At 37.9% G+C, this 27,354-nt stretch overlaps 1 protein-coding gene and 1 long non-coding RNA gene across 2 annotated transcripts in view; both read left to right on the top strand.

Annotated features, from left to right (window-relative positions):
• The first annotated feature begins 1,946 nt into the window (after positions 1 to 1,946).
• Positions 1,947 to 27,354, top strand: part of Hacd3 (3-hydroxyacyl-CoA dehydratase 3) — a 33,521-nt gene continuing 8,113 nt past the window's right edge. Inside the window, exons 1-7 of the mRNA XM_005316705.4 lie at positions 1,947 to 2,215; positions 13,733 to 13,775; positions 15,796 to 15,869; positions 17,034 to 17,198; positions 18,580 to 18,631; positions 20,966 to 21,076; positions 26,756 to 26,883. Coding sequence (XP_005316762.1) covers positions 2,123 to 2,215; positions 13,733 to 13,775; positions 15,796 to 15,869; positions 17,034 to 17,198; positions 18,580 to 18,631; positions 20,966 to 21,076; positions 26,756 to 26,883 — 666 coding nt within the window. The 5' untranslated portion in view covers positions 1,947 to 2,122. The remainder of the gene's footprint in view (positions 2,216 to 13,732; positions 13,776 to 15,795; positions 15,870 to 17,033; positions 17,199 to 18,579; positions 18,632 to 20,965; positions 21,077 to 26,755; positions 26,884 to 27,354) is intronic.
• Positions 2,222 to 8,091, top strand: LOC144377719 (uncharacterized). Its single transcript, XR_013438740.1, has 2 exons — positions 2,222 to 5,547; positions 7,871 to 8,091. It is a non-coding gene; the product is annotated as an uncharacterized LOC144377719 (long non-coding RNA).

The raw sequence follows: 27,354 nt of genomic DNA, 5'->3' as shown, positions 1-27,354 counted from the left end.
CTCTATGCCTTAACTTTTAAAAAAGTGCCCTGTAATGGACCTGCTTTGTAGTGGAGTGGAGGCAGTGCAACAAAGGTACTTTCATCATTTCAAATAATCTTAATTTTAAAATTCAAGGCTATCCAGGTTCCTGCTTTCCCTAGCTCATACCAGATAGCATCAGCTTCCAACTGGTTTGCTGTTATCAATTTCTTGCCACTGACAGGCTGTCTTGCTGAGCAGGTTTGATTTTTATCTCCTGTGTAGCAAACTTCCTTGGTTCCCATGTGTTGGAGGATTACAGGACAAACTCCTGCCTGAAGTGAAGACTTTTCTAATCATGCCCTAGCTGTCTTTTATGATTGAGGGCAACCTCTCTTCCCCATGTCCTTATTCCCAGGCCCACAGAACCTCCCACATCCTTTCACTTTTGGACTTGTAACCACTGCCCTACCTGTGCTGTTCTGTCAATTCCTTACATTTCATGGTCCAGCCCTCAAAGATTTGCCCTTAAACTTTCAATCATAGTTCCCAGCTCTTTGTGAATTCAGCCCATTTATCATATAAAATCTTCTATATTTCATATTACCTATCCATTGAGCTAAGTGTTTTCTGGAGCTGGTGTGACTTCTCTTTATGGCTGGATTACTACACTAAGAAATAAATCAGAGTTAAAAAGAACCAAATTTCATGTTTTTGGTCCCAGACTTCTAGTTTTCATAAAAATATTGCTTCATATTAAATTCTTTACTGCAGAAGAACTTGGGGATGAAAGTGGACAGGTGAGATAGATAGTTAAATAAAACATCAATTGGGCTGGAGTTGGGGCTCAGTGGTAGAGCACTTGCCTAGCATGTGTGAGGCATTGGGTTTATTCTAAGCACTGCATATAAATAAAATAAAGGTCTATTGACAACTAAAAAATATTTTTAAAAAACAAGACATAAATTAAGGCGGGTGCGGTGGTGTACGCCTGTGATTCCTAGCTACTCTGGAGGCTGAGGCAGGAGGATCCCAAGTTGGAGGCCATCTAAAATAAAATTAATAGGGCTGGGGGTGTATCACAGTGGTAGAGCATCCTGGGTTGAATACCCAGTAGAGCATAACAAAACAAAAAAGACACGATCTCCTGTATTGTCCAATCGAATAGTTATCAGTCATATGTAGCTATTTAAGTTAACTATTAAGTAAAATAAAAAAATTCGGGCTGGGGATGTGGCTAAAGAGGTAGCACGCCCTCCTGGCATGCGTGCGGCCCGGGTTCGATCCTCAGCACCACATACAAACAAAGATGTTGTATCCGCCGATAACTAAAAAATAAATATTAAAAAATTTAAAAAAAAATTCAACTCCTCAGTCTCCCCAGCCACATTCTTCTAAGTGTTCAAAAACTTCCTGTGGTAAGTGGCTTCTTGTGAACACACAGTGGAATATTTCCATCATTGCAGGCAGTTCTTTTGGACAGCACCGCAAACCTCTGGTCTCTCTCCCTCTGGAATAAGACTGTTCCCAACCGCTTCCATAGTCTCCATTATCATTGTATACAGGTTCGTAATTACTTGGATCTTTTAATAGACTGAGGGTTCCAAGCCTGCAGAGACCATCTTATCTGCTGCTGTTTCAGTGTTTGGCTTTGAAGCCCAGGCTCGCATAGGCGCTCAGTAAAGGCTGAATTAAAGAATGACAGAATGGTAGGAACCTTCCAGCAATATCAGTCCCAAGCCTTTTACCCATTCTGATTGATCCTCTATAAGTCTATGGGCCTTTTCATTCTTTAGCTTTTTTTTTTTTTTTTTTTCGTTTCTAGGCTTAAGCGCCCTGTAGAACCGCGGAAACGCAGAGCAGCTGCAGATACCAGCTTCAGGGCATCCGGAACGGGCGTCTTGGTCTGTGTGCCAGGGTCGGCCCTTCCCACCGCCTCCTCGCCCGGCTCGCCCCGCCCCCTTCCCGCCCCCGTCCCACCCCCACCCTTCCCGCCGGTAACTGCGCAGGCGCGGCCCGAGAGCTTGGGGCGTCTGGAGGCTGCCAGGCTGCGGGCGCTCGGGAGCGCGGGTGTTTGCGGCCTGCGTACGGCCAGCTCCATCCGCTCACTACCTGAAGCAGCGAGGCACAGCGAGCCGAGCCTCCCCGCTCCCTGGGCTCTATGGCCATGGAGAATCAGGTGCTGACGCCTCACGTCTACTGGGCTCAGCGACATCGCGAGCTGTATCTGCGCGTGGAGCTGAGTGACGTGCAGGTAAAAGGCCGGGTCCGGCGGCGGGAAGCGCGCGGGATCGCGGCTCCGGGTACCCGCCGGGGCCGCCGCCCCCTTTGTCCGTGTGCGCGCCGGAGAACCTGCAGTGCGCCAGCGAGATCGGTGCGCTCACGGCGTGTGGGCCTTTTTCTAGGCTCACCCTCAGATCCCGGCTCCAGCGCACGACCCCCCCCCCCCCAGGGTTGCAGTGCCTTTGGGTGCTCTGTGAGCCCGGCACGGGACTCGGAGGCTACCCTGGGCTCCTTTGTTCGCGCTCAACGGCCTGGTGGAGCCCAAGCTGGAGGCCTGGCCGTCGGGGTTCGAAGTTGGCTGAGGCCCTTAGGGAGACGTATTGGGTCTGAGGTGCGCTGTGACAGTGGCTTTCTGGGCCGTGACTGGATGTCCAGCGCTGGCCTGAGAAGTCCAGTCAGGCCCTTCAGACGTTCTCAAGATTCCCCACCTCCTGGGAGGCGCACACCCCTCCTTACCGTTCAGTGATGGAAATCATAATTTTAAAATTTGCAAGACCTCGAGAAAGTGATCCTCTCGCTCTTTTTTGAAGCCTGTGAATTTAGGTTTGCTAAGTTGCATAGAGAACATAAAGATTATCTTAAGTTACATTAAGCATTTACGTTTGATCTCTTTGACTCCTTAATGTGAGCAAGCCAAAGCCCCCTGTTAGTGAAGAGTCCAGGGCTTGTGAACCCCTACATCTCTAAACAAACCATCCAGGGTTCAGTTCTTTAAGGAACTGGAATTTTTGATCTGGAATGTTCTTTCTACAGTCATCATTAATCCCAATCTCTTTGACATCTATGGCACTTCTCTTAAAATTTTTTTTAGTTGTAGATAGACAAATACCTTTATTTATTTATTTTTATGTGGTGCTGTGAATCCAACCCAGTGCCTCACAAGTATTAGGTAAGCGTTGTACCACTGAGCCACAACCCGGGCCCATTGTTGGTACTTTGTAACCCCATTCCCTCCATTGAGCTCTCTTCCTCTGAATCAGGCTTTTTTTTTTTTTTTTTTTTTGATCTGTCAGTTTGCCTGGCATGTTGTCTTGCAAAGTGTAGGTCTTCTGAGTGTTGAAGTGAATTTGTTGAATTTAATCCTTGATTGTGGAACATAAACCTGTTTTCCTCTTGAAAGATGAAGATAATGCTTGTCAGAATGCTTTTAAGTAGGCTATGGCATTGCATGGTGTGTCATTTAATATGTTCAACCAAACTGAATTATATTTTTCCATCTGAGGGTGAGTAAATATTATGTGCTGTCTTCCTCTACTCTGCTTTAAGGTGTTTACTGAAGTAGAAAAAATAAAATCTTTTGTAGATGAGGATCAAAGTTCTCAACTAGAGAATTCTTCCAACAATCAATTAAAAAAGTACAGAATGTGTGTTATGAAAGTCCCTCTAAGTATTCATTAAGCAGTAGGTAAACCAAATTAAATAAACTCAGGCCCTGTTCTCTCTAAATGCATATTATGGCATGTTTTTGAATCCACAAGAAAAAAGATATTTTTAAAGGGAAGGGGTGATGACAGAAAGAAATGGAAATTAGTGAGACAAATGAAAAAATGCACCATACTTATAATTTTCTTGAAAGATCTAAACCTCTTAGTTAAGAAACATGAACAGGTGTTAATCATAGTTGATATATTTAGAAGTTTAGAGTTACATGTTTGAAATATGTAACAGTGAAAAAACACAAAGTTGGAGAAAAGTATTCTTTTTTTTTGGAGAATTAAATCTTTTTTTTAAATTTTTTTGGGAAAAAAGTCTTTTTTTTTCCCCCAGTTGTTTTTATTTATTTATTTTTTTTATGGACTTTCACATCTGTGATTCTGAAGCATTCGTTTCAACTACCATTAGTTTAAAAACAACATGTTAATCCCATTCATAAAAGAAATCCTCTACCATGTATAAGATATTACAGATTTACAAAGATAAGTCGGATAGACTTTGACTTTTTCAAGGCACTCTATCTAGAAGGAAGCATGTTATCATATAAAAGCAGAAAGGTTTGTTCATGGGTTTGTTGGTAGAATTGGAGTTGGATGTTGAACCAGGTTCTTACTGTTAAAATGTTTTTTTTTTTTTTTAAAACCTCTTTCATTTAGTTAGTTTCAGAAATGAGATGTATTCTTATCTAGCTGATACTGGGAGAACTTTCCAGAAAGAGAAAGGGTATAGATTTTCAGATACTTGTAATTCTGACATGCTGTGTCAGTGCTCTACAGTCAAAGAATACTAGGAATGCACCTGTGTTTAAACAAGTTGGGTTTATTATTACTCCCGGCAGCAAGGGAGAGCACACACCATGAGGAATGGTGTGTTTCATTAAGAGTATATTAGAACTGATTGTAGAATTTGGGCTTCCGTGATTTGGGGCTGGTTTAAGGAAGTGAGGGTTCAATATAGATTAAATGCTGTCATAAAATAGGGGCATTTCTGTGGCTGGGCATCTGAATAAATCTTATCTGTAAGAAGGAAAATCTAGCCCAAGAATAAAACATGTATATCGTAGAGAAGTAGGACTCCATTCAGCCAAGAGAGAGAGGATATTTGATATTTTGTGGGTGGCATAGTGACCACGTGTTCGTCTGTGCTTATGAAAAATTTAAGAAATGGTCTTTGTTTCATCAAGTTTTCAGAGTAATCTTGTCTGAGATTGGTATTCTGTGAGATAGTTTGTGTCTGATAAGATAATGACTTGGTCTAGCTGGAAGAGGCCTGCTTCCGAATGTCAAGGACTGCCCTTTTTATAAAATTTATTAATTTTAATTATATGATTGCTCCATGCAGGGACTATTGAAACCAGTGGTTCTGGCTCATGATGAAGCACTTAATTTATTTGTTCAATAAAAACCATTTATGGTACCTGTGGGAGGTGATTTGAGTTATTACCTCCCTGGCTGGGTGAGAGGCACTTAGATGCAACTGTGTGAGAGCCTTCCCCACCCTGTCCCAGGTATGAGGGCTTGCCCGTGTGGAGGTGTGCCTGGCCACTGACCCGAAGACCAGTCACTGACCCTGACCTTGGAATGCTGCCCCCCTCAACCTTCATTGAATGGGATTTTCCCTTGAATTTTTTGTTCCCCAATAAAAGCTCACTCTCTGGCATGCTTTCCCTCTCTCACTAGCCTCTTCTGTAAACTTCGCCACCGCATTAGGTGGCTGGAGGCGGGAGCTAGGAGCTGGGAATTAAAGATAATGAGAGTATGTTTCTTTAATTTTAAAACTCACTAGTAAAATTCTATGCTTTGAACCTTCTTTTATGAAGCTTGTGCGCTGGTTGCGTGGCAAAGGAACCTATTCTTGACTGTCATTAAGGTAGGTGCTGGGTTCTTAGATAGTTCTCTAATGCCTCTTGCTATCTGTAGTGTGTCACATAACGCTAGTTCTAAAGGACTGAATACTACTTTGGGGTATCAGCTCTGTGCCTTTTCTGCTGAGACACACAACTGTCCAGTTGTCACATCCTCTTCTGTCCATGGAGCTGCAGGGTTAATGACTGATGAGAAATCACTGATGATGTGCATGAGTGAGGACAGTAACCACTTAAATATTGTCATTGTCTGTGCTTGAAATGAGTAGTTAGTAAAGAGGTAGCAGGGGCAGCATTACTTTTAGAGTAGAGTTTATATTCAAGGGAAGCATAATGGACAGGTTTGTTTCCACAACCAAAGCTGTTGAAATATTTGCTCATTTATCAAGGCCTTTGTTTGTTTTAGTTGTATATGGACAAAGTGCATAGCTCTGGGAGCCATTTGACAGAAACTATTCTTGCCTACATCTAACAGGGAGTCTGGTGGAAAAAGTGGTAACTGCAGGCATGAGATTGGGTCCTTGCTCTTCACTTGCTATCTGGTGACCATAGATAATGCACTTAACCTTTGTGAGTCTCAGTCTCTTCATTCAAATAAAAGTGAGTGTTAACATCCAATTCACAGGACTCTTTTGAAGTTGAATTGGATAATAGATTTGAAAGTGTTTTGTAAATTCTAGTGTGCTATTCAAGTGTGAGGGATTAGTCTAATTGTGATACTAAGTCTTAGATGAGAGGGCCAGACACTAAGAACAATGGAACAGAATAGTCTATTAGCAGACCTATCTATACATGAGAAATTGTACGACCAAAATGGCCTTGCACATTAAGGGAAAAGCCCTTTGGGAAATTGGACTGGGAGAATTGGTCATCCAAATGGCAAAAAGATAAAATAAGATCCTGCCTTAAGCTATACACAAAAATCAGTTTCAGATGACTTGAATGCATGAAGAAAGACTACTAAAATATAGGAGACTATCTTTGTGATATTGGATCAGGGAAAAGTGTCTTTAAACCCTAAAGATAAAGATTGACAAATAAGACCAACTTGAAGAAGATATTTGCACCATATATAACTGACAAATGACTAGCACCTTGACTATTTAAAGAACACCTACAGATGAGTAAGAAAATGATGTATTTATTTAGAAAAAAAGAGCAGATTATATAAACAGTTCAGAGTAAAAGGGTACATGAAGAGTCAATAAACTTGAAAAAAGATGCTTAATCTCAGTTGTAATCAGACAGGTAATTAAAATCATAGGATACTGTGTTCTTTCTTTCTTTCTTTCTTTCTTTCTTTCTTTCTTTCTTTCTTTCTTTCTTTCTTGTTTTGTGGTGCTGGGGATTGAACCCACGGATACTGTTATTTCTTACGTTAGATTTGGAAAAATGAGAAAGTCTGACATTGCTAACTGTGAGGATATTTAGTGTTGAAATTTTTTTATACGGTTGGTATGATGGGAGTATTTATTGAAATAATTGATTTGGAGAATAGTTTGGCTCTCTCAAGTCAAATTGAAGATGTGCATATCCTTATGACTTGGAAGTTTGCTCCTTAGAGAAGCTCTTACACGTATGCACAAGTAGATAGAATGTTGGTTACAACACAGAATTGAAAACAGCCTCAATTTTTATCAATAGGAGAAGGGATAAATTGTGGTACGTTTGCACAGTGGTACACTATACAACAGCTAAAATGAATGAAATGGATCCACCTATCTATACAGTTAAAGCTTTTAAATAGCTCAAAAAGCAAGTTGAAGACTAATATAGGCTGTATGAAACTATTTATGTAAACATATAATGCTGTTATATAATACCTATATCTAAGTACTAGATATCTTTATGAATATTCAACATGTTATTAAGTGAATAAAGAAATAGAGTGGGGATGATAAACTCCAGTTCTAAATAATGATAACTTGCAAGGATGGGATGTATTAGAGGGAGAGAGGGCAGTTGTTATGGTTTAGATGTGCTGTCCCCAAAAGCTCACTTGTGAGATAGTGCAAGGTTTGGAGGAGAATTGATTGGGTTATACCCTTAAACCTGATCAGTGAATTAACCCCTGATGGGATTAACTGAGTGATAACTGGAGGTTGGTGGGGTGTGGCTGGAGGAAGTGGTTTATTGGGGGCATGGCTATGGGTATATATTTTTATTTGGAGAGTGGAGTCTTTCTCTGCTTTCTCATCTTCATGTGATGAGTTGCTTCCCTCTGCCACACTCTTCTGCCATGTTTTTTTTTTTTTTTTTTTAAAGAGAGAGTGAGAGAGGGGGACAGAGAGAGAGAGAGAATTTTAACCTTTATTTATTTTTTCTTAGTTCTCGGCGGACACAACATCTTTGTTGGTATGTGGTACTGCTGAGGATCGAACCCAGGCCGCACGCATGCTAGGCGAGCGCGCTACCGCTTGAGCCACATCCCCAGCCCATCTTCTGCCATGTTGTTCTGCCTCACCTCGAGCCCTGAGGAATGAGGCCTCTGTCTATGGATTGAGGCCTCTGAAATCATGAGCCCCCAAATAAACCTTTCTTTCTCTACAGTTGTTCTGGTTAGGTTTTTTCATCATAGCAGTGAAAAAAACTGACTAAAACAGCAGTAATTTTGTAACTGCATTCATAACTCAATTTTTTAAAAAACTGAGTCAAATAAAGCAAAATATTGATGGATAATAGGTATGGTGATGTTTGTTATATTTTTCAGTGTTTGATTGCTTAAAAATTTTATAATAAAAATTCAATAAATCAAAATTGTTTATAACCACAGTACAGAAAAACTCAAAGCAGTGAACTAATTTGGTAATTATTGAACATTCACAATGATTCAGATGCAGGGCTTAGTACTAGATATTCAATGGTGACCAGCACATCTAAAGATACTATCTTCAGGTTGAGGGAGATAGACAATAGATAAGTTAATAAATAATTATCTTTATTTTAAATAGAGTGGTCAGGGGAGGCTTCATTGAGGAGGTGATGTTTCAGGTAAGGGAAGTTTGAATGAGTTAGGCAGAAAGGTGGGGGATGGGACTGGTTATGTAGTTCAGTGAAAGGGAGCGTGCTTAGCATGCACAAGCCCAGGGTTCAATCCCCTGCATCACAAAGAAAAAAAGAAAGTTGGGGGTAGAACATTCCAACAAGAGTACAGACTTAAAAGCAGGCCAGAGCTTGGTGAGTTCCAGGAACAGAAAGGATATTAGTATGTTTGTAGTGTCGTAAGTGAGCAGTATGTTAGAGGGAGATGAGGTTGGAGGGATTTGCAAGATGTAGGTCATGTAGAGTGTTGTTGCCATGGTAAGGAGCTTGTGATTCATTGTAAAAGCAATGGGAAACTATTAAAGAGTTTTAAGTAGAAGGGTGACTTCTTAGGATTTGTGTTTTAGAAAAGATTATTTGGGATGCTCTGTGGATTATAAAGAGACAGAAGTGAAATCTGGAAGACCATTTAGAGAGGTTGCTGTAGTAGTATGGGTAGAAGGTAGGGTGGCTTTGTCTTATAGTGACAGTGGACTGTAGAGATGGAGAGAGCCATGGACAGAATTGGAGATATATTGGAGAGAAATATATAATCTATTAGGCCTTAATAGATTTCATGTAGGAGAGAGAGAGGAAAAGAACCAGGGTTGGGTGCTGGAGATCTTACACATTTAGAAGTTGAGCAGAGGAGAAAGAATTAGCAAAAAAAAAAAAAAAAAAAAAAAAAAATCAGTGAAGAAAAAGCCTATGTGGCATAAAATCCAAGATAGTGTCCTATGATGTTCTAGAAGCCAGGAGAGAAGAGCATTTCGATGGGGTGGTCAGCTGTGTCCAGCTGCTTTTTTTTTTTTTTTTTTTCCAATTTTTTTTCTAGTTGTAGGTAGACAGAATGCCTTTATTTTATTTGTTTATTTTCGTGTGCTGCTGAGGATCAAACCCAGGGCCTCACACATGCTAGGCAAGCACTGTACCACTGAGCCACAGTCCCAGCCCTCTAGCTGCTTTTGATAGATTGAATAAGATGAGGTTAGATATGTGTCAAGGGGATTTAGCAATGAATAGGTTATTGGTGATCTTGCCGATAACAGTTTCAGTGGAGTGGAGGGTGGTGGGCATGGAGACTAGGTCAGAATGTATTTAAAAGTAAACTTATGTGTTTGTCTAGCATGAGCAAGGCCCTGGTTCAATCCTCAGCACCACAGTATATAAATAAAATAAAATATTACAAGTAAATATGTGGTGCTAAGGATTGAACCCAGTGCCTTATGCATGCTAGGCGAGCACTCTACCACTGAGCCACAACCCCAGCCCTGGGATAGGACTTCTGAGGAGACTTGTTAAATGAAGTTTGGCTTTTGAACAATGAATATTTTACATATTCAGATAAAATTTGATAAAAAAGAAAATCTTGAAATTAAATACATTATCAAAAGAACCTGACTGTATATATATTTATTAACATATACCAACAAATTAATGTAAGTAAATTTGAACACAGTACTATTTCTTTAGTAGACTATGGGCTAAGGATGAAAGAAAGAAGAAAGAAAGAAAGAACCTGCAAATAATTGTTATAATTATGGTTAGTAAAATGTTGATATTCTAATTCTGAAACTTTTTTAGCCTAAAACAAATAAGTAGATGTGTTAATGTTTTTAGGCACAAAGGTTTTTACTATAAGAAATGCAAATATGAAAAACTTGTAAGGGGAAGCTCTGTAGTAGTAAATTTGAATTGGAAATTTCAGTGTGACATCATGATTTTAAAATTCCTGGCTAGACCACTAAAAGATGAACATTGAGTACAGCTCAGTACATCCAGACAGTGGCTCCTAAATTATTATTCCCCTGCTAAAGGAACTCAGGCTCTTTGAAGAAGTGACCAATAATTTCAAGTCTGTGACAAGAAAAGTCCAACATCCTTAAAGGGAACAAGGTCATGTCAGAATGACCTGGCACCTGTTTGAAGGGATTTCCACTGGCCAAATTTGTGACAATTTGAACATCAAAAAAGACCAAGAATGGTAACAGATTTTGGCAGAGGAGATTGAAAATGAAAATCCATCCTTTTTTTTCCAGCTAGGAAAAATACAGTAATTTATGTGCAATGTTTCTGCACAGAGAAGCTCTTTAGATATTCAGTACATGTTTTTTGGAGGACTGGTTACCTAAGTAACCTCTGCCTATCAGGTACTAAAATTTCAGGTTCCTATAGAAGGAAAGCTGATTTTCACCAGAATCACATGGTTTGTAGGCAAAATCTAGGCATAGGAAACCACTTTGTTCGTCAGGCAATGTAGGAAGCCACATTTCCAGATGCCAGCCAGAGGCTGATCTTAGAAGCAGGCACTTTGGAAGATTGCAGTTTTAGACCTGCTATATTAACTCTTCTCTGCACAAACTAATCACACCCAAGCAAAGATAAATACTAATAATTAGAATGAGAATTGAAACCCTCAGTCTAAAGGGTTAGGTAGCAGGTAGTTCACTGAACTCTTTGTATCATGCCAAAGATTATGAAAATGGGTGAATTGATTTAATTCAGTCTCTAAACAGTTATTGAAGTATTAAGAGATATAGAGATCAGTAAGAGTTTCACTCGTCAAGGAACTCAAGTTTAGAGGAGTAGATAAGCCAGTAAAAAATAAAGAACAGAGTAATAACTATTGTAATAAGTGCAAAAGCAAAGTTGTTAGGAAACTGTTGTTTGATGTTAGAGGTGAGGAGGAGGAAAGAGGGATTAACATTTGACCTGGGCATTGGAAGATAGTGTTCAGTCAGGCATGGTGGCACACGCCTGTAGTCCCAAAAACTCAGAAAGAGTAAGGCAGAAGAATTACAAATTCCAGACCAGCCTTAGCAAACCCTAAGCAATTAAGCAAGATTCTTAAAATAAAAAGGGATGGGGATGAGCTCAGTGGTAGAGAGTCACTGGGTTTAACGCCTGTTGTATTGGGGGGGTATGGTGCGGAGGGCCAGTTGTTACAGATTTGAAAATAAATGATAGAAGTAAACAAAAAATGACATAACTAGCTGGGTGTGGTGGCGCACGTCTGTAATCCCAGTGGCTCAGGAGGATTGCAAGTTCAAATCCAGCTTCATTAATGGCAAGGTGCCAAGCAACTCAGTGAGACCCTGTCTCTAAATAAAATATAAAACAGTGCTGGAGATGTGGCAAAGTGGTTGAGTGCCCCTGAGTTTAATCCTGGGTACCAGAATAATAAATAAAATAAAATAAGATAAAATAAAAAAGTCATAACTAAGATATGAACCCAGGTCTAGCTCATATCAAAGCCATTTTTCACCTGTTTCCTATCCACTTCTTTTTTTCATAAGAAAAAGCATTTCTTTTCTAGTAAAAGATGGGCTAGGCTATACAAATTAGTCTTTCTGTTACAAACAACTGAAAAGTGTTGAATAAGAACATTGAAAAGTAGTGCTGGGGATGTGGCTCAGTGGTAGAGTGCAAGGCATTAGGTTTGATCCTCAGCATCACATAAAATAAATAAATAAATAAAATAAACATATTGTGTCCAACTAAAACTTAAAAAAAATAATTGCAAAGTAAACAAGGTAAAAATGAAATTGGGAACTTAGGTAAGATAAACATTGCAACTACTTTTGGCTTGAGAATATTTGCTCTAAGTGAACTTGAACTTTGGTTTTGTTAGTTCAACATAGTGGTGCAGTGGTTTATAAATAAGAGCAAAGCTAAAGACTTATCAAAGATGTGACATATAATAGGAAATCTTCCCCATAAAGGGTACTTCAGAAGACTACACACTTAGGATTAACTAGATAGAAGTAAACCTATACTATCTCCGTGTCCCCCACTGCTTTAGCACTGAGCAAAATAGAGGAAAAGGTCCCTGAGAAGTTACAGGGGTTACTTGGCTCTTAAAAGTTATTCAGCCCAAATTCACAAAATTTAGAAGATCCAAAACCCCTCAAGCCATGAATTTCTTTTAAACTGGTCTCAACCGGTAGGGCCCCTCTGCTCCTGGTAAAAGCAAATGCAGTCACCCTGCTGTGGCTGTGCTCAAGTGTTCCCCACTGAGCCTTCATTTCCCCCCCTTTTTCTGACTTGGCTATACACAAGTCAGCTCCCACTGCCTATTAGCATAGTCCCTCTCCAGGCTTCTTTCTATCCTGGTGGTTTCCTTTGATGAGTGAAGGAGCTTAAAGAGCTGAACCTTACCTAGGAGAAAATCAAGTGATCTTGAATTAGAAATAAGGGATGAGTTGCTTCTCTTTCATTGAAAAAAGTATTAAGTAATTTCCCTTTAAATTATGCTGCTGAAGGTATGTAGCAGCTTCTGGAAATAAATGAACAATTTGGAGAATTTTGAACTCTTCTAGTGTTGCAGATTCTGGAGCCTGAGGCTAAGTTAGACTATGGGCATAGCATGTTCCGATGAACCACCTGTTATCATCAGCCATTCCTTCTAGCTGTTGAGATGAATTCATTCTTTTTTTTTTTTTTTTTTTTTTTAAAGAGAGAGTGAGAGAGGAGAGAGAGAGAGAGAATTTTTAATATTTATTTTTTAGTTCTCGGCTGACACAACATCTTTGTTGGTATGTGGTGCTGAGGATCGAACCCGGGCTGCACGCATACCAGGCGAGCGCGCTACCGCTTGAGCCACATCCCCAGCCCATGAATTCATTCTTCATGTTACAGTACAGGTCTCACCTTGGAGATACTTTTCCCAACCATTCTGTTTCCATTGTGCTTACTTTCTTTTTAACTTTCATAACATTTACTGCCTTTTACTACTCTTTTGGCCTTGAGTGTATATTTCTTGATAACTGTTTGGTATTTTCTCACAGGAAATGACTCATCTTTTCTCATGGATTCTGTGTTCTATAGCTCAACCACTGAGTCTTAGAGATTTGTGCATTCCTCTGTAATATCTCTCATGGTGTCTTGCATCATTTGTCATTATCAGAATGGACTGATTCAGTACTGATTGTTCTGCACAGTTTGAGCAGTTTACATTCCTCCTTGGAGAAGCCTATTGTCTCAGATAGGTACAGACAGATATAGAGATACCTTTTACAGAGTTGTGAGTAAACCACTATATTTATTCTCTGTTAGGGAATAGGGTAACAGGTTAAGTTCCCTAGGGAGAAAATGGTGGGAAGAAGCTCCTGATTTAATTGAATTTTTTTCATTAAAATGCCTTCTTGTATCTTTGGTCTATATTCACAGAACCCTGCCATCAGCATCACTGAAAATGTGCTGCATTTCAAAGGTCAGTATCCATATAAGAGTGCCCAGCCTGCTACATGGAAAAGGAGACGTGGTAGTGTTTTTCCTTTATTTTAAAAAAATCTATTTTATTAAATTTGTATTGTTGTTCACCCCTTTGATGCTCTTGGGGTAAATTAGATTGCTTTGAAATATACGACTAGAAAAAGCCAAAGAATTTGTTTAAAACCCTACTTCCCCCTTGGATAGGCCATATGTACAGTGGGAAAACAAAACAAAACAAATCAGAATCTTGGGTCAGAAATCAGAACATCAGTCTTCTAACTCTAATTCTGCCACTACCATGAACAACTTATTGATTTCCAAGGACCTATAAAATGAAGGTGTTGGGCTATAATCTGTCTTTCTCAAACTCAAGAACCCATAGATACCTAAGATTATGTCCAGAGGACCCTCAGTGGTTCATGGACCCAGACTGAGAAACATTTGAAAAATTAAGTATGGTCTTTGTAAGTGATATCTGACTCCATTGCAGCCGTGATCACAGACAAAAATAGCCTCTGAACTTGCACAGCAGTACTTGATTATAAGATCCCCATTGAGATGATCCAGAACGTGCTGCTTTTGTTTGTTTGTATGTTTTAAGATTCCAATAAAAATCAAAAAGTAAAAATGTTCTTGATGAGTCTTTGTGGCTCCCTGATAATACACTTGCAAACCATTTTGAGAAACACTGTACTCTGGCTGATATATAAGGCTTTTCCATCTCTGACAATCTCTGATTCTGAGGTTCTGGATCCATCTCTTTTCTCCTCAGCACCTTAGCTGGTTTACTGCTCTGCCTGAGAGGGTGGGTCTGCATTCACATTACCCAGTGGGGTGGGTTCTCCCTGCTCCCCTCCCTCTTTCAGTTCCTGATGTTACTGGAGAGTGAAGAGTTACTGCTTTATGTGGGATCTCTCCTGTCTTAATATTCTCCCATGAAAGTACAAACCTGGCTTTTGTATCTGCTTTTCAAGATGAGAGAAGTGGTAGAAACAACTCAAACTTTTTGGGATTTTAATACATTTAAAAGGGCTAGAGAGTAAAAGTTGGAGAATCTAATCTACACTCCATGGTAGAGTGCTTGAGTAGCATGCACCATGTCCTGGGTTCAGTCCCCAGTACTGCTCCCCACCCCCCCCCGCCAAAAAAAAAAGTTTAAATGATAATAAAGTATTATACCACTTAGAGCTTATAGACTATGTCAACCTTAAAGAACTTATACTCTTAGAGAATAATAGCTAACCATACCAAATATTAGGCAGCTCACATTACATATGGCCAGATGAGGGAAGAGAACCCCAGGAGGGAGGGAACCAAATGAGACAAGGTAGAGGGGAAGAGATGTCCAGTGCAGTTGCCTGGAGCTAGCAGTCACTGGGAGCTGGGCATGATGCACTGCTTGGTTTGGGAAAGGAGCCATATCAAAGAACAGGACTGTGGGATGGCCAACCCAGAGATTTTCTTCCCAGTTCCACCTGTCCTCCAAGAGCTGAGGAAGGTTGTCTTTCTCTTTCTTTGTTCCATTTGGGATATGTTAAGTTAGCTTCTCCCTTCATTCTCTGTTACTGGTTGGGAGGTTTTAGATTCAGAGCTGTCTTTGAGACAGCATTTTCATGCACCCTGTAACTTTTCCTTAACCACAGTCCAGATGGTACATCTACCTGATTTGTCTCTACTCTGGATTTAGAACCAGAGTAAATGAAAGTTAAAGTTATTAACTTTAACACCTTTGGCATTGCTTTTTACATTCTTTTTCTTGCCTATTATTTGTAGTGAGCATCATCTAGGCTGCTTTGGAAGATTAAGTAAATGGTCTGAAACTGACCAGCAGAGTACATTTGGAGATAAACTTTTGTCCAATTTTGGCTCATCTGGCTGTCAAGTAGCTCACAAGCTCTCGCACATTTTGACAAGACCCCTTAATATTTGCATATATATGGGGAAGAACTGTTCCAAGCTGACTTTTGGTGGCTTTACTCTGCTTAAGTTCAAAGTAACTCACATTTCTTTCTTCATAGCTCAGGGACATGGTGCCAAAGGAGACAATGTCTATGAATTTCACCTGGAGTTCTTAGATCTTGTGAAGCCAGAGGTATGTTTTTTCCTTTTCACTTCTTTTTGTTTTTTAGGAAATGAATAGTACTAGTTTAGTGAAATGAGGAGCAGGGGCTTGGGGAGAAAAGATAAAAAACTAAAGGGGAATGATATAGTTCTTCTATTTGGAACAGAGCCTCTGTTTTAGCTGCTGAGGAATGAGAAAAGTTGGAGAATCTAAGTTAAATCTGGGCATTACCATTTATTAGGAATGTGAGCCTGAAAAAGTCTCTTCACATCTTTGGGTTCTGTTTTATTCATGTGTTAAAGGATTGGACCCAGTGATCTCAAGGATCCTTTCCATCTCTGATATTCTCCAATTTTAGTGAGACAGAGGAGTATGGCACCCATTGAGATCAGAGTTACATAGGGGAAGAAGAAGCCCACACGGGGGGTTGCTTTCATGTGACTTTGCTCAGGGGCAGTGAGAAGAATAGAAATCAGAAATGGCCAAGGCACTTGGTCTATAGAAAGAAAGCAGGAAATGTAAGTGAAGGAGAGAATGCATCAGATGTTGTGTATCACTTTGTGCATTTTATACTCTTAGCTCAGGCGACTTGAGCTTATTGATTTCTCCATACAGGGTCTCATTGTTTTGAGGTAGTATTAATAACATTGGCATAAGGGGCAGAGAACCTGTCATGGGGCTTGCTTTAGAGACCGAAATAAGGCATGTAGACAAACAATAAGGTAGAACAACCTCTAAGAATTTGAGTTTAGTTGAGAAGACTCCCTAGACCGATACTATGGAAAAGTTGTAACTGATCCAGAACAGTTTTGGCATCGATACTGGCTTTTCTACAACAAAGATTTGCTAAGCTAGGAATAGTCATTTTCTTGGCAGGAAAATCTGGCAGCTGAGGTTGCCCTTAGGGTGATTTAACATACTTCCTTCATGATATGACTCTGGCAGGACATTCATACTAGCCTTCCAGGCTAATCAGGAACCATTTGCCTTTCTTGTCTTGATTTATTCCTGTTTTATTTTTGAGGAAAATCAGAAAAAACATCTTATTGTTCTTACCAGTTCTTCTCTATGAAAGCCCTTGACCTAGATGTTCTCTTTGCATCAGGACTTGGAGGGGAATAAGCTTCTCTGCCTGGCCTGGTGCAATTTCAGGGAATGAAAGAGGTATTCTCACATTCTTGCTTTCTCTCCTAGCCGGTTTACAAACTGACCCAGAGGCAGGTAAACATTACGGTACAGAAGAAGGTGAGTCAGTGGTGGGAAAGACTCACCAAGCAGGAGAAGCGTCCACTGTTTTTGGCCCCTGACTTTGATCGCTGGCTGGATGAATCTGATGCAGAAATGGAACTCAGAGCCAAGGTTAGTAGGGACCTGGGATATAGGCACTGAAGGCAGAAATCCTGAGGAACCCAAGTTATTTGGGCTACTTTATATTTCTCTAAGATTTTTATACGATAGGGACAAGGCTTTGCATTCATTTAAAGATATGGCAACATGATTTTAGAGAAGTAGTTTATGTATGTTGGAGATTATAGCTCAGTTGGTATTTTTCTAATGCTATTCCTATGACTAGACTAAGATGATGGGTTTTACAGAGGGAGACAGCAGAGATAAAGTGCCATTTTTATATCAAGGGTACATATAATCAACAAGACATAATTGTTCAGTTAATCTTGGATGAGCTGGCTGAAGTGACGTTTGCCAGATTTCTGTCTTCATTCCTCTCCCCTCTCCTTACTGTACTCTTTGGGAGAAAATCCCTGTGCATAGCCCATACTAAAGGAGTAGGGAGTTATATATTGTCTTTTAGAGTAATTTTTTAATGAATGAGAGATTTGGGTTCTTGCCCATTTATTTATTTATTCAGTCATATTTATATCAGTGTGAACTCATGGATATTTATTTTATACTTTGGGTTATAATTGAATACTATGTTATTTATTTTGTTGCTCAAGATTATTTTAGTTTTGGCCATTGGGAGTGTTTTACTTGATTCTTGAGTCTTTGGGAAAGCTCCATCAATCATTGTAGGACTGGGTTTTTTTTTGTTGTTGTTTTTGGCATTTCCTTACTTTCTGGCAATATAAGCTGCCCCAGGCACACTTTGTATATTCCTTGCTCCAGCCCTAGAATAGCCATTTCTCCAAGGAGCTGTCTAGTTTTTATTGAAGACTGGGTCCTGGGTATCTTCTCATTACTGTGGTGTCATTGCTTTTAAACCCTCTCAGCTGACAGAACAAGGGAATACATATGAGTGCATGCTAACCTGTGTATATACACATTCTTATAAATATTCTTTGTGTCCATCTATATATTAAGATAAATGATAGTCAATACTGATGTTGGAAAGATGATCTTAGCTTTAGAAAAATTATATTAACATTCTAAAATTCTTAAAAAATATAATAACAATCCGCTTCCTGCCTTAATACTCTGTTTTGTTTCTATGGTTATGATAATTTTCTGGCTATCCTTTCCGGCACTAAGATTGCAAGATTGTCCACTTGGCAGTTTGGAAGCCAGCTGATGGTTTAATTCAGTAGACATTTGATGGGCATCCTGTGACTCTAATGTTGCCCATGAAGGAGTCGTCAAGCTTTTTAGTACCATGAGCTAGGACATTTTCCTCATGGAACAAAGGAGGTGTTAGCAACTGAGGGAGTTAGATCACTTATCCAGTATGTGGGCTTTTGCAAGTATCTGGGAATTCTAACTTGGAAAATTTCTGTCTAAATTCTAGGAAGAAGAACGTCTAAATAAGCTCAGACTAGAAAGCCAAGGCTCCCCTGAAAGTAAGTTGCCCTCTATGCTAAGGTGGTTACCAGTTAATGATAGAGGCAGGAGTGTGGATGAGTGTGAGGTGGCAGGAGAATGAATGGTTTTACCCTAGTGAATAATATGGGTGATTTTACGAGAAATTCTTTTTTTTTTTTTATAATTTTTTATTTTTTTTTATTGGTTGTTCACAACATTTCTTTTTTTTTTTTTTTTACGAGAAATTCTTTATATTCAATGCTTAAGCTGTGCACATCCACACTAGAAGTCCTACCTTTAATGTGTCCTTTCTGTTTGGGGCCTGACATCATCCTAGCATACCAAGGCTTGTATAGCAGCGTGGAAGAACCTCAGACTCTTGGATTGGCCTAATAACAAATGGCAACAAAATCATATAAGCCTGTGGAAATGTGCATTGGCACAAGGCTATACTCCTCCAGCCTTGTGTTTTTCTCCCAGATGACATCCAAGTGCCGTGCAGAATGAAATAAATAGATAAGCAAAACAAATAACAGAATAAATATTTAAAAAGCAGAATGAAATAAAAGCCCTTCATTTAACTTTTTCAGTCATAAATAATAAAGGGAACGTTTTAGAGCAGTGATTTTTAAATTTTGTTCTGTGGTACCCAGGGGAATCTCAGCATTTTATATTTTAGGGTTCTCAGTAAATTTCTTTTGGAAAAGAGTTTGAAATAAGATTTGAATAGTCACTAATTTAAAAGTTCTTTAGAAAAACAGAAGAAAGGAGACAGTGGAGACAAAAAGAAACAATATAAAAAGGCAAACTCGAGATTGAATTTTTTGATGTTTTAGAGGGATAAACTTTATATATATATATACACACACACACACACACACACACACACATACACATACATACACACACACACACACACACATACACACATTTTTTTTTGTGGTGACAGGGTTAAACCCAGGGCCCCATGCATGTTTGGCAAGACTTTTACCACTGAGCTATATCCTCAGCCCATAAAAATTCTTATGGGACTTTTCAGGATGTTAAAGCTTTAACTGTTTTTTTTTTTTTTTTTAAGTTCATAAAGTTTTTTAAAGAAATGAGTTCTTCATGATGGAGAAGTATAATAAATTATAGTTTTGAAGAAAAAAAATCAATTAGTTAAATGTGCCAGAAGTCTCAACTTTTTTTTTTTTTTTCGGTAACTTAGGGTAAGGCTGTCTTTGATTGACCACACTATTAAATTATTTAATAAATACTATTAAATTATAATTATTTGAACATTAACCAAGTGTGTATGCAGAATATCTGTTGCCAGCAATAAAATCTGAACACTCAGCTCTTCTCTTGAGAACTATCCTTTCCTTTACACCCTCTGGCTCAACCTTGCCTATAAGCTCCTTATTTCTTTCTTAATTCTGTAATTAGCTGAACCTTCATGAACATTATGGTGCAGACAAAATTAATTCCTTATTTTTCTTCCTGTTATTTTGAAATGTCCTCCTTTCGGTTATGTCCTCCTCTTGCCCATCCATCAAGGCCCAGATCAGATACCAGTTTATCCACATAGACTTGCCTAGTGCCTCCTTGTCCAGCCTAAAGTCATTTTCTTTCACCTTGAAATTTTCACAAGAATTACTTATCACTTTGTTTATTTTTTAAGATTTTTTTTTCACAATGCCTCTATTTATTTGTTTTTATATGGTGCTGAGGATTGAACCCAATGCCTCACATGTGCCAGGCAAGTGCTGTACTACTAGGCTACAGTCCCAGCCCTTACTTGCCACTTTCTATCGTGTATTTTGGTTTTTAGATTGTAAGCTCTTGGAGGGCAGTATTACTATCTTTGTATCACAGTAGTGCCCTCATAATATCTCATTGTAGGTGTTCAGTAAATTATTGGTTAAATGAATATATGATCAGATATCAGAGTTTATTTTTTTATTTACTAGTTCTACCTCATTGAGCTAGTTTGACCTGTATGATCATAAAAAAAATTCCATAAAAGAAGAAATATATATTACATTAAGATAACTAGAGTGGAAGCTGAGAACTTTGATTCTCTTCTTTAATGTGTACTAAAATGGTCAGTCATTCTTGGGATAGTGTTTTTTTCTTGGCTTTGTTGAGTCTGAATACTTATCAAGGTTATGAGAGAAAAGACTGTTGAAAGCATGCTTTGGAGTGCAGTGTTCCTCATTTTTCCTTATCTGCTTCTTTATGGGAGTAGGAAGACCTGGACCAGATATTGGTGTGGGAGCTTAGGGGCACTCAGGTAGGAAAAAGGGCTGCATTCATCCAGATAGGCCCCATACCTGCCCTTCCTGCTGTGATTACTGTGTTTAACAGCTTACTGTTTTGCTTTGTTTCAGCTCTTACAAGCTTGAAGAAAGGATACTTATTCATGTATAATCTCGTGCAGTTCTTGGGATTCTCCTGGATCTTTGTCAATCTGACTGTGCGCTTCTTTATCTTGGGAAAAGGCAAGTATGACATTTCAGCGCTAGTTTTTCTTTCCTCAGTAATTTGGCCCACTACTCAGCATAGGTGACAGTCTCTGTCTTTAAAATTAGTAGTAACCCCCCCATATTTGGTAGTATTTCCTACATTTCATTTTTTCTTTCATAGCTCCTGTTTCCCATGTTCTTTTGAAAAAGGCCAACTGGATTGATTTTCTTTCCATTTACCAAGTGAAACAGGCCTAGAAATTTTACTTCCATAGATATATTCTAAAGAAATAATTAAAACTATAGAAAAAGATTTTCAAAACCTAAATATCATGGCATTATTTATTTTAGTGACAAATTAAAAACTAACCAAATGTCTATCAGTGAGAGATTGCTTTGGAATATTCACTTAGTTTTGAACCAGATATAAAGCATTTATAATAGAATTTACAATAACATTATAATTAACATAATAATATTATAATAACATTTATAATATTATAAGCATTTATAATAAGAATATAAAAGCATTTATAATAAATTTTTTTTAAGAGAGAGAATTTTTTTAATATTTATTTTTTAGTTTTCAGTGGACACAACATCTTTATTTTATTTTTATGTGGTGCTGAGGATCGAACCCAGCGCCCTGTGCATGCCAGGCGAGCATGCTACCACTTGAGCCACATCCCCAGCCCGTATAATAAAATTTTTACAGGATAAAAATTTTAAATATAAGTTGGTTCTCTAGTTTGATCATACCCATGTAAAGAGGGAGAAAACAAACCAGCATATACAAAAAGATTGGAAGAAATACACATTTTCAAATAATTTGAATGTAGATAATTTTAAAATTTTGAAATTTTTTTTTTAATTTTATAAAGTAAGTATGGGGAAGGATATAAGTATAATGGAAAATATAAATGCTGTTTAAAAAGAAAAAAGTCCTATAGATTCTTACTCTTCAGTCCTAATAAATTTTTCCATCTGAGGTTCAAAGAAGGTGAGTTATTGTGAGCTCTGAAGTCCCTTATGAGAGGAAGAAATGCATGTTGTTTTTCAAGCCTTTGGAATTCTGTATAGCACAATACAAGGCTAGTGAAGGTCTTTTTGTCATGTATGAGTTTATCACAATCCCGTGGGATGAAAATAGGGACATTCAGTACATAAGTTCTAAACATGGTTGGATGAACCTCCTGGCTGTTAAACCATCCAAGTCCAAAAGCTGCTGAGTAGCTGGCATGGTGGTGAACACCTCTAGTCCCCGCTACTCCAGAAGGTTGAAGGGGCAGGATCATTTGAGCCCGTGTATTCAAGACGAGCCTGGGCAGCAGAGAGAGACCCTGTCCCAAAAAACAAAACAAAAGTTGCTAAGTTATCTAGGTCATGTATTTAATGTAAGCTGCCTAGAATGGTAATTTCTATTTTGGCTCTGAGCCTCTTTATCACCTAGTGGAATGGACGGAGCTGTTAGTTTAATTCTTTCTTACCAATCCTCAACAACCTAGGCCTGGCACTCAGGGTCATAGTTTGCTCATTGCAGTTTTCTCCTTTTGAATAAAGGGTGTTGGTGAATGACAGCTCCCACCCATCTTGTCATGTAAACATGTATTTGTTAATTTCTTAGACTAAGTGGGAAACAGAAGCAAACTCCTGGGCTTGTCAAGTTGTCTATTAAGGAACACTTTATATTAAATAATTTTTATTTTTTGATTATAAAGTATTATAGGAAAATCACAAAAGATTAACACAAAATACTGTACCAGAGTCTCTCCTGTGAGAACAACAGATTCTTGGTACCTTGGTGTTTATCTTTCCAAATCCATATATGTAAAAATACTTGGGTCTGTAGCATATATACTGTAATGCAGCCTTTGTTTTTCACCAAATAGAGTGTCATAAACAGCTTTCCATTTCAGCAAAGATACTTTTGCAGTGTTACCTTAAAAGACTGTATACATTATGGATTACCATAGGGTACTTTAACCAATTATAAGACATTTAGGGGGCTGGGATTGTGGCTCAGTGGTAGAGCGCTCGCCTAGCACGGGTGGGACCCAGGTTCGATCCTCAGCACCACATAAAAATAAAGGCATTGTGTTGTGTCCATCTACACCTAAAAAATAAATATTAATAAAAAGACATTTAGATATTCCTAACTTTTATCATTATGAGTATTTTCCCTTCCTTTTTTTTTTAAAGAGAGAGAGAGAGAGAGAGAGAGAGAAAATTTTTTAATATTTATTTTTTAGTTCTCGGTGAACACAACATCTTTGTTTGTATGTGGTGCTGAGGATCGAACCCGGGCCGCATGCATGCCAGGCGCACGCGCTACGGCTTGAGCCACATCCCCAGCCTAGTTTTCCCTTCCTTATAGCCAAAGTATTGTACTTATTACTAAATTTCTTAGAAAAAAATTCCTGAAGTGGAATTGCAAGATAAAGCATAAACTATTTTTAAGGATTTTGATGCAGTTTGTCAAATTTCTTCCAGAAAGAGTATACTATTTTATACTTCTGCTATTTACACCTGTTTTTCATTAGTATATGAGTACCATTCAGTACTTTGAAAACTTTTTTCTCATAGAAATAATGTGCTGATTTAAGAAAGTTTGGGAGATGATGGCATGGGGTATGAAGGTGAATAAACCTTTTGTCTCATTACTATTAAGGTTTTCATATATTTCTTTTTAGTCTTTTCTCGCAAATAATTATAATCATGATATGTATATAATTATGTAACTTGTTTTTAAGTGTATTGTAAGCATTTTAAAGTTACTAATATTCTTTTTAAAAATTAAAAAAAAAATTAGTTGTAGATGGACACAATACCTTTATTTATTCATTTTATGTGGGGGCTAAGGATAGAACCCAGTGCCTCATATGTACGAGGCAAGCGCTCTGCCACTGAGCCACACCCCACCCTTCTTTTTTTTGTTTTTTAATATTTTTTTTTTAGTTGTTGATGGACCTTTTATTTTATTTGCTTATTTATATGTGGTGCTGGGAATCGAACACAGTGCCTCACATGTATGAAGTAAGTGCTCTACTGCTGAGCTACAACTCCAGTTCCACCCTTAATATTCTTAATAACTATTATTTTAGATATAAACTGGATTTATATTCTTGAATTGAACCAATAATACATTTCCCATAAAAATCAGAGGCAGACAGCAATAACATCTAATTTTTATTTACCATATGCCAAATTTAGGTCACAAGTTTCTATTTTGAAGTATGGAAGACCTGGTTTTCAAAGATAATTGATCCAGGAAAAATGCTACTTATAGTTAATCTCCTTAAAATGGATACCAACGTTTCATTATAAATATTAACAAAAAGATTTGCTTAAGATTTTTATCTTGAAAAGTCACATTTAAAATTACACAAATGAGGGCTGGGGTTGTGGCTCAGTGGTAGAGTGCTTGCCTAGCATGTATGAGGCACTGGGTTCGATTCTCAGCACCACATATAAATAAATAAAATAAATGTTCATTGGCAGCGAAAAGTATTTTAAAAATTAAACAACTAAAATATTTACCTTATATAACACAAAATTTAACATAATTTTGCATTGATTTCTTAAAAGAACTAGTCAAACAGCACTATTTACCTTTCTTCCTTTCATATTGACTTGTGGTAGGATTGTAAATTGAGTAAATTTTTTGCAAAAATATCAGTGAGTTTCTTCATTTTTTGCAGGAGCCTCTTCTATTCATCATCTGTTATTTAAAGTGTTCTCTTGTAAGGCTCCAATGGGACATCTTTGTTGACAATAGGCTTAACTCTGCCTCATTCATCATTATCTTTATCTGCAGTTAGAGCAATTTTCTGTCACTGCCATAATTGACCTCAGGAATACCATATACCTTCCTAAGAGATTTGTCATTTCATTTTGAGGTTATTATTCATGTTGCTGACAGTGGGCAAGAATGATGGACCAAGGCTTGAAGATGATAAATAGGCTTGTTCTTCAATGGGAACAGATGTTTAAATGGAAGCTAATTTTATAAATTGTGGGTACATTAGCGATAATTTTTCAGATGTAATTTTTACTTTTCTATAGAACCTCTTAACTCTGAGGATTTAAATTACTAATATGTGGATAATAATTCCCTTTACTAGTGATTTTTTATTTGGGGGCAGATTTGCCTTCTTTGGGGGCTTTTGGGGATAACCATTTTGGGGATGTTTGTTGGTTGTCAAAATGATTTGTCGGCAGCCAACATAGAAAGCAGTATGAAGATTTCTTGGAAAACTGGAAGTGGATCCACCATTTAACCAACCCAGTTACCCGACTCCTTGGTTTATACCTAAAGGACTTAAAACGGCATACTACAGGGACACAGCCACATCAATGTTTATAGCAGCACAATTCACAATACTAAACTGTGGAACCAACCTAGATGCCCTTCAGTAGATGAATGGATAAAAAAATGTGGCATATATACACAATAGAATATTACTCAGCAATAAAAGAGAATAAAATTATGGCATTTGCAGGTAAATGGGATAGAGTTAGAAAAGATAATGCTAAGTGAAGTTAGCCAATACCAAAAAACCAAATGCTGAATGTTTTCTCTGATATAAGGAGACTGATTCATAGTCGGGTAGGGAGGGGGAGCATGGGAGGAACAGATGAACTCTAGATAGGGCAGAAGGCTTGGAGGGGAAGGGAGTGGGAATGGGGTTATTAATGATGGTGGAATGTGATGGTCATTATTATCCAAAGTACGGGTATGAAGACACAAATTGGTGTGAATATACTTAGTATACAATCAGAGACATGAAAAATTGCACTCTATATGTGTAATAAGAATTGTAATGCATTCCGCTGTCATATATATAAATAAAAATAAATAAATAAAACATCATATATACACCCATAAAAAATGACTTATAGGCATTTCTTGTATTCAGTAGATTTAGGGATCCTAAACTTCCTGCAGTGTGCAGGACAAGGGACTGTCATTTATTCTCTGATTGAGGAATGTTGCAAAGAAAAATATAGAAATAAAGGGTGTCATGAGAATTCTGGGATGAAGAGAAAGGATATTATTTTATGGACCACTTGATTGGAATTGATACCACATTTGCTGACCTCATATGATCAATAACTGTCATTTTGAATTACAGTAGTTTACTCAAACTTACCATACTCTTGGATGTTTAGACTGTTTCTAAATTAATGTACTTAGAAATATTTCAGAGGACAACTTTGTTAGTAAGGCTTGTTGTTTCATCATTACATTTTTTTTAGTTAGGATAGATTCTCAAAATAAGAATTAATAGATCTGAAGATATAAATATGATTAAGATTTTTGAAATCTGTTCTTATTCTTTTACCCCTTTGCATTTATTTATGATCAGTTTTCAATATTTTAAAAGGTGTAGATTTCATCCAATATATATGACATAGTTGAATTTCAAATTAGATAATCTGAAAAGAATAATCACTTTGCTTAGTACACAGAATTTTTGGTCTGTAGTAACTGAATGAGGCATAGTTGTGCTCCCCCGACCTCCCTTGTCTTTTAAAAATAAGAAAGACAAACAGAGTTTATATGTTAACTTTCTGGTAATCAGTGGAATTTATTCTACATATTCCCTTTCAGTACAGTTAGGTTAGAAACTTGAATCTGAGTGGATGTATGTTTGAGAAATAATTTTGTTGGAATTTACCAGTTCATTTACTGCTGATATGTATTTGTGTTCTTAGAGTCCTTTTATGACACATTCCACACCGTGGCTGACATGATGTATTTCTGCCAGATGCTGGCAGTTGTGGAAACTATCAACGCAGCAATTGGAGTCACTAGCTCACCAGTGATGCCTTCTCTTATCCAGGTATAGAACTGTAGTCTATTTTAAAAAAAAAAAATTCTTAAAATGTTGGTTCTGCTGGAGGTGGGGGAGATACTTTTTTAATGAAGTTATGACTGTGAGTCCTCTAGATGGATTTATGATACGAATTCACATCTCCTTTGGTGTTTCAAAAATCTTCAAGTTAGAAATTTTATTTAAAATGTTCCTTAACTTCCAAAAAATCATAGAAGCAAAGATATAAGGCATTGTGAGCAAGAACCAGCAAAAACAACAGACTATAGGAATAGGCTTGTTAGAACTTCAGATATTAGAATTGTCAGATGCAAAATAGAAAATAATCATTTAATGAGAACTTGACTATTTGAACATGAAACAAGAAACTAAAGAATATAAACAGATCTGAAAAGAGGCAAATAGAACTTTTACTAATGAAAAATATAGTAATCAAATTAAAAAATTATTTTGGAGGTATCAGGGATCAAACCCAGGGCC

The sequence above is a fragment of the Ictidomys tridecemlineatus genome, chromosome 5 (assembly GCF_052094955.1).
Source record: "Ictidomys tridecemlineatus isolate mIctTri1 chromosome 5, mIctTri1.hap1, whole genome shotgun sequence".
Lineage (NCBI taxonomy): Eukaryota > Metazoa > Chordata > Mammalia > Rodentia > Sciuridae > Ictidomys > Ictidomys tridecemlineatus.
This window is presented reverse-complemented; position numbering and strand designations above follow the sequence as displayed.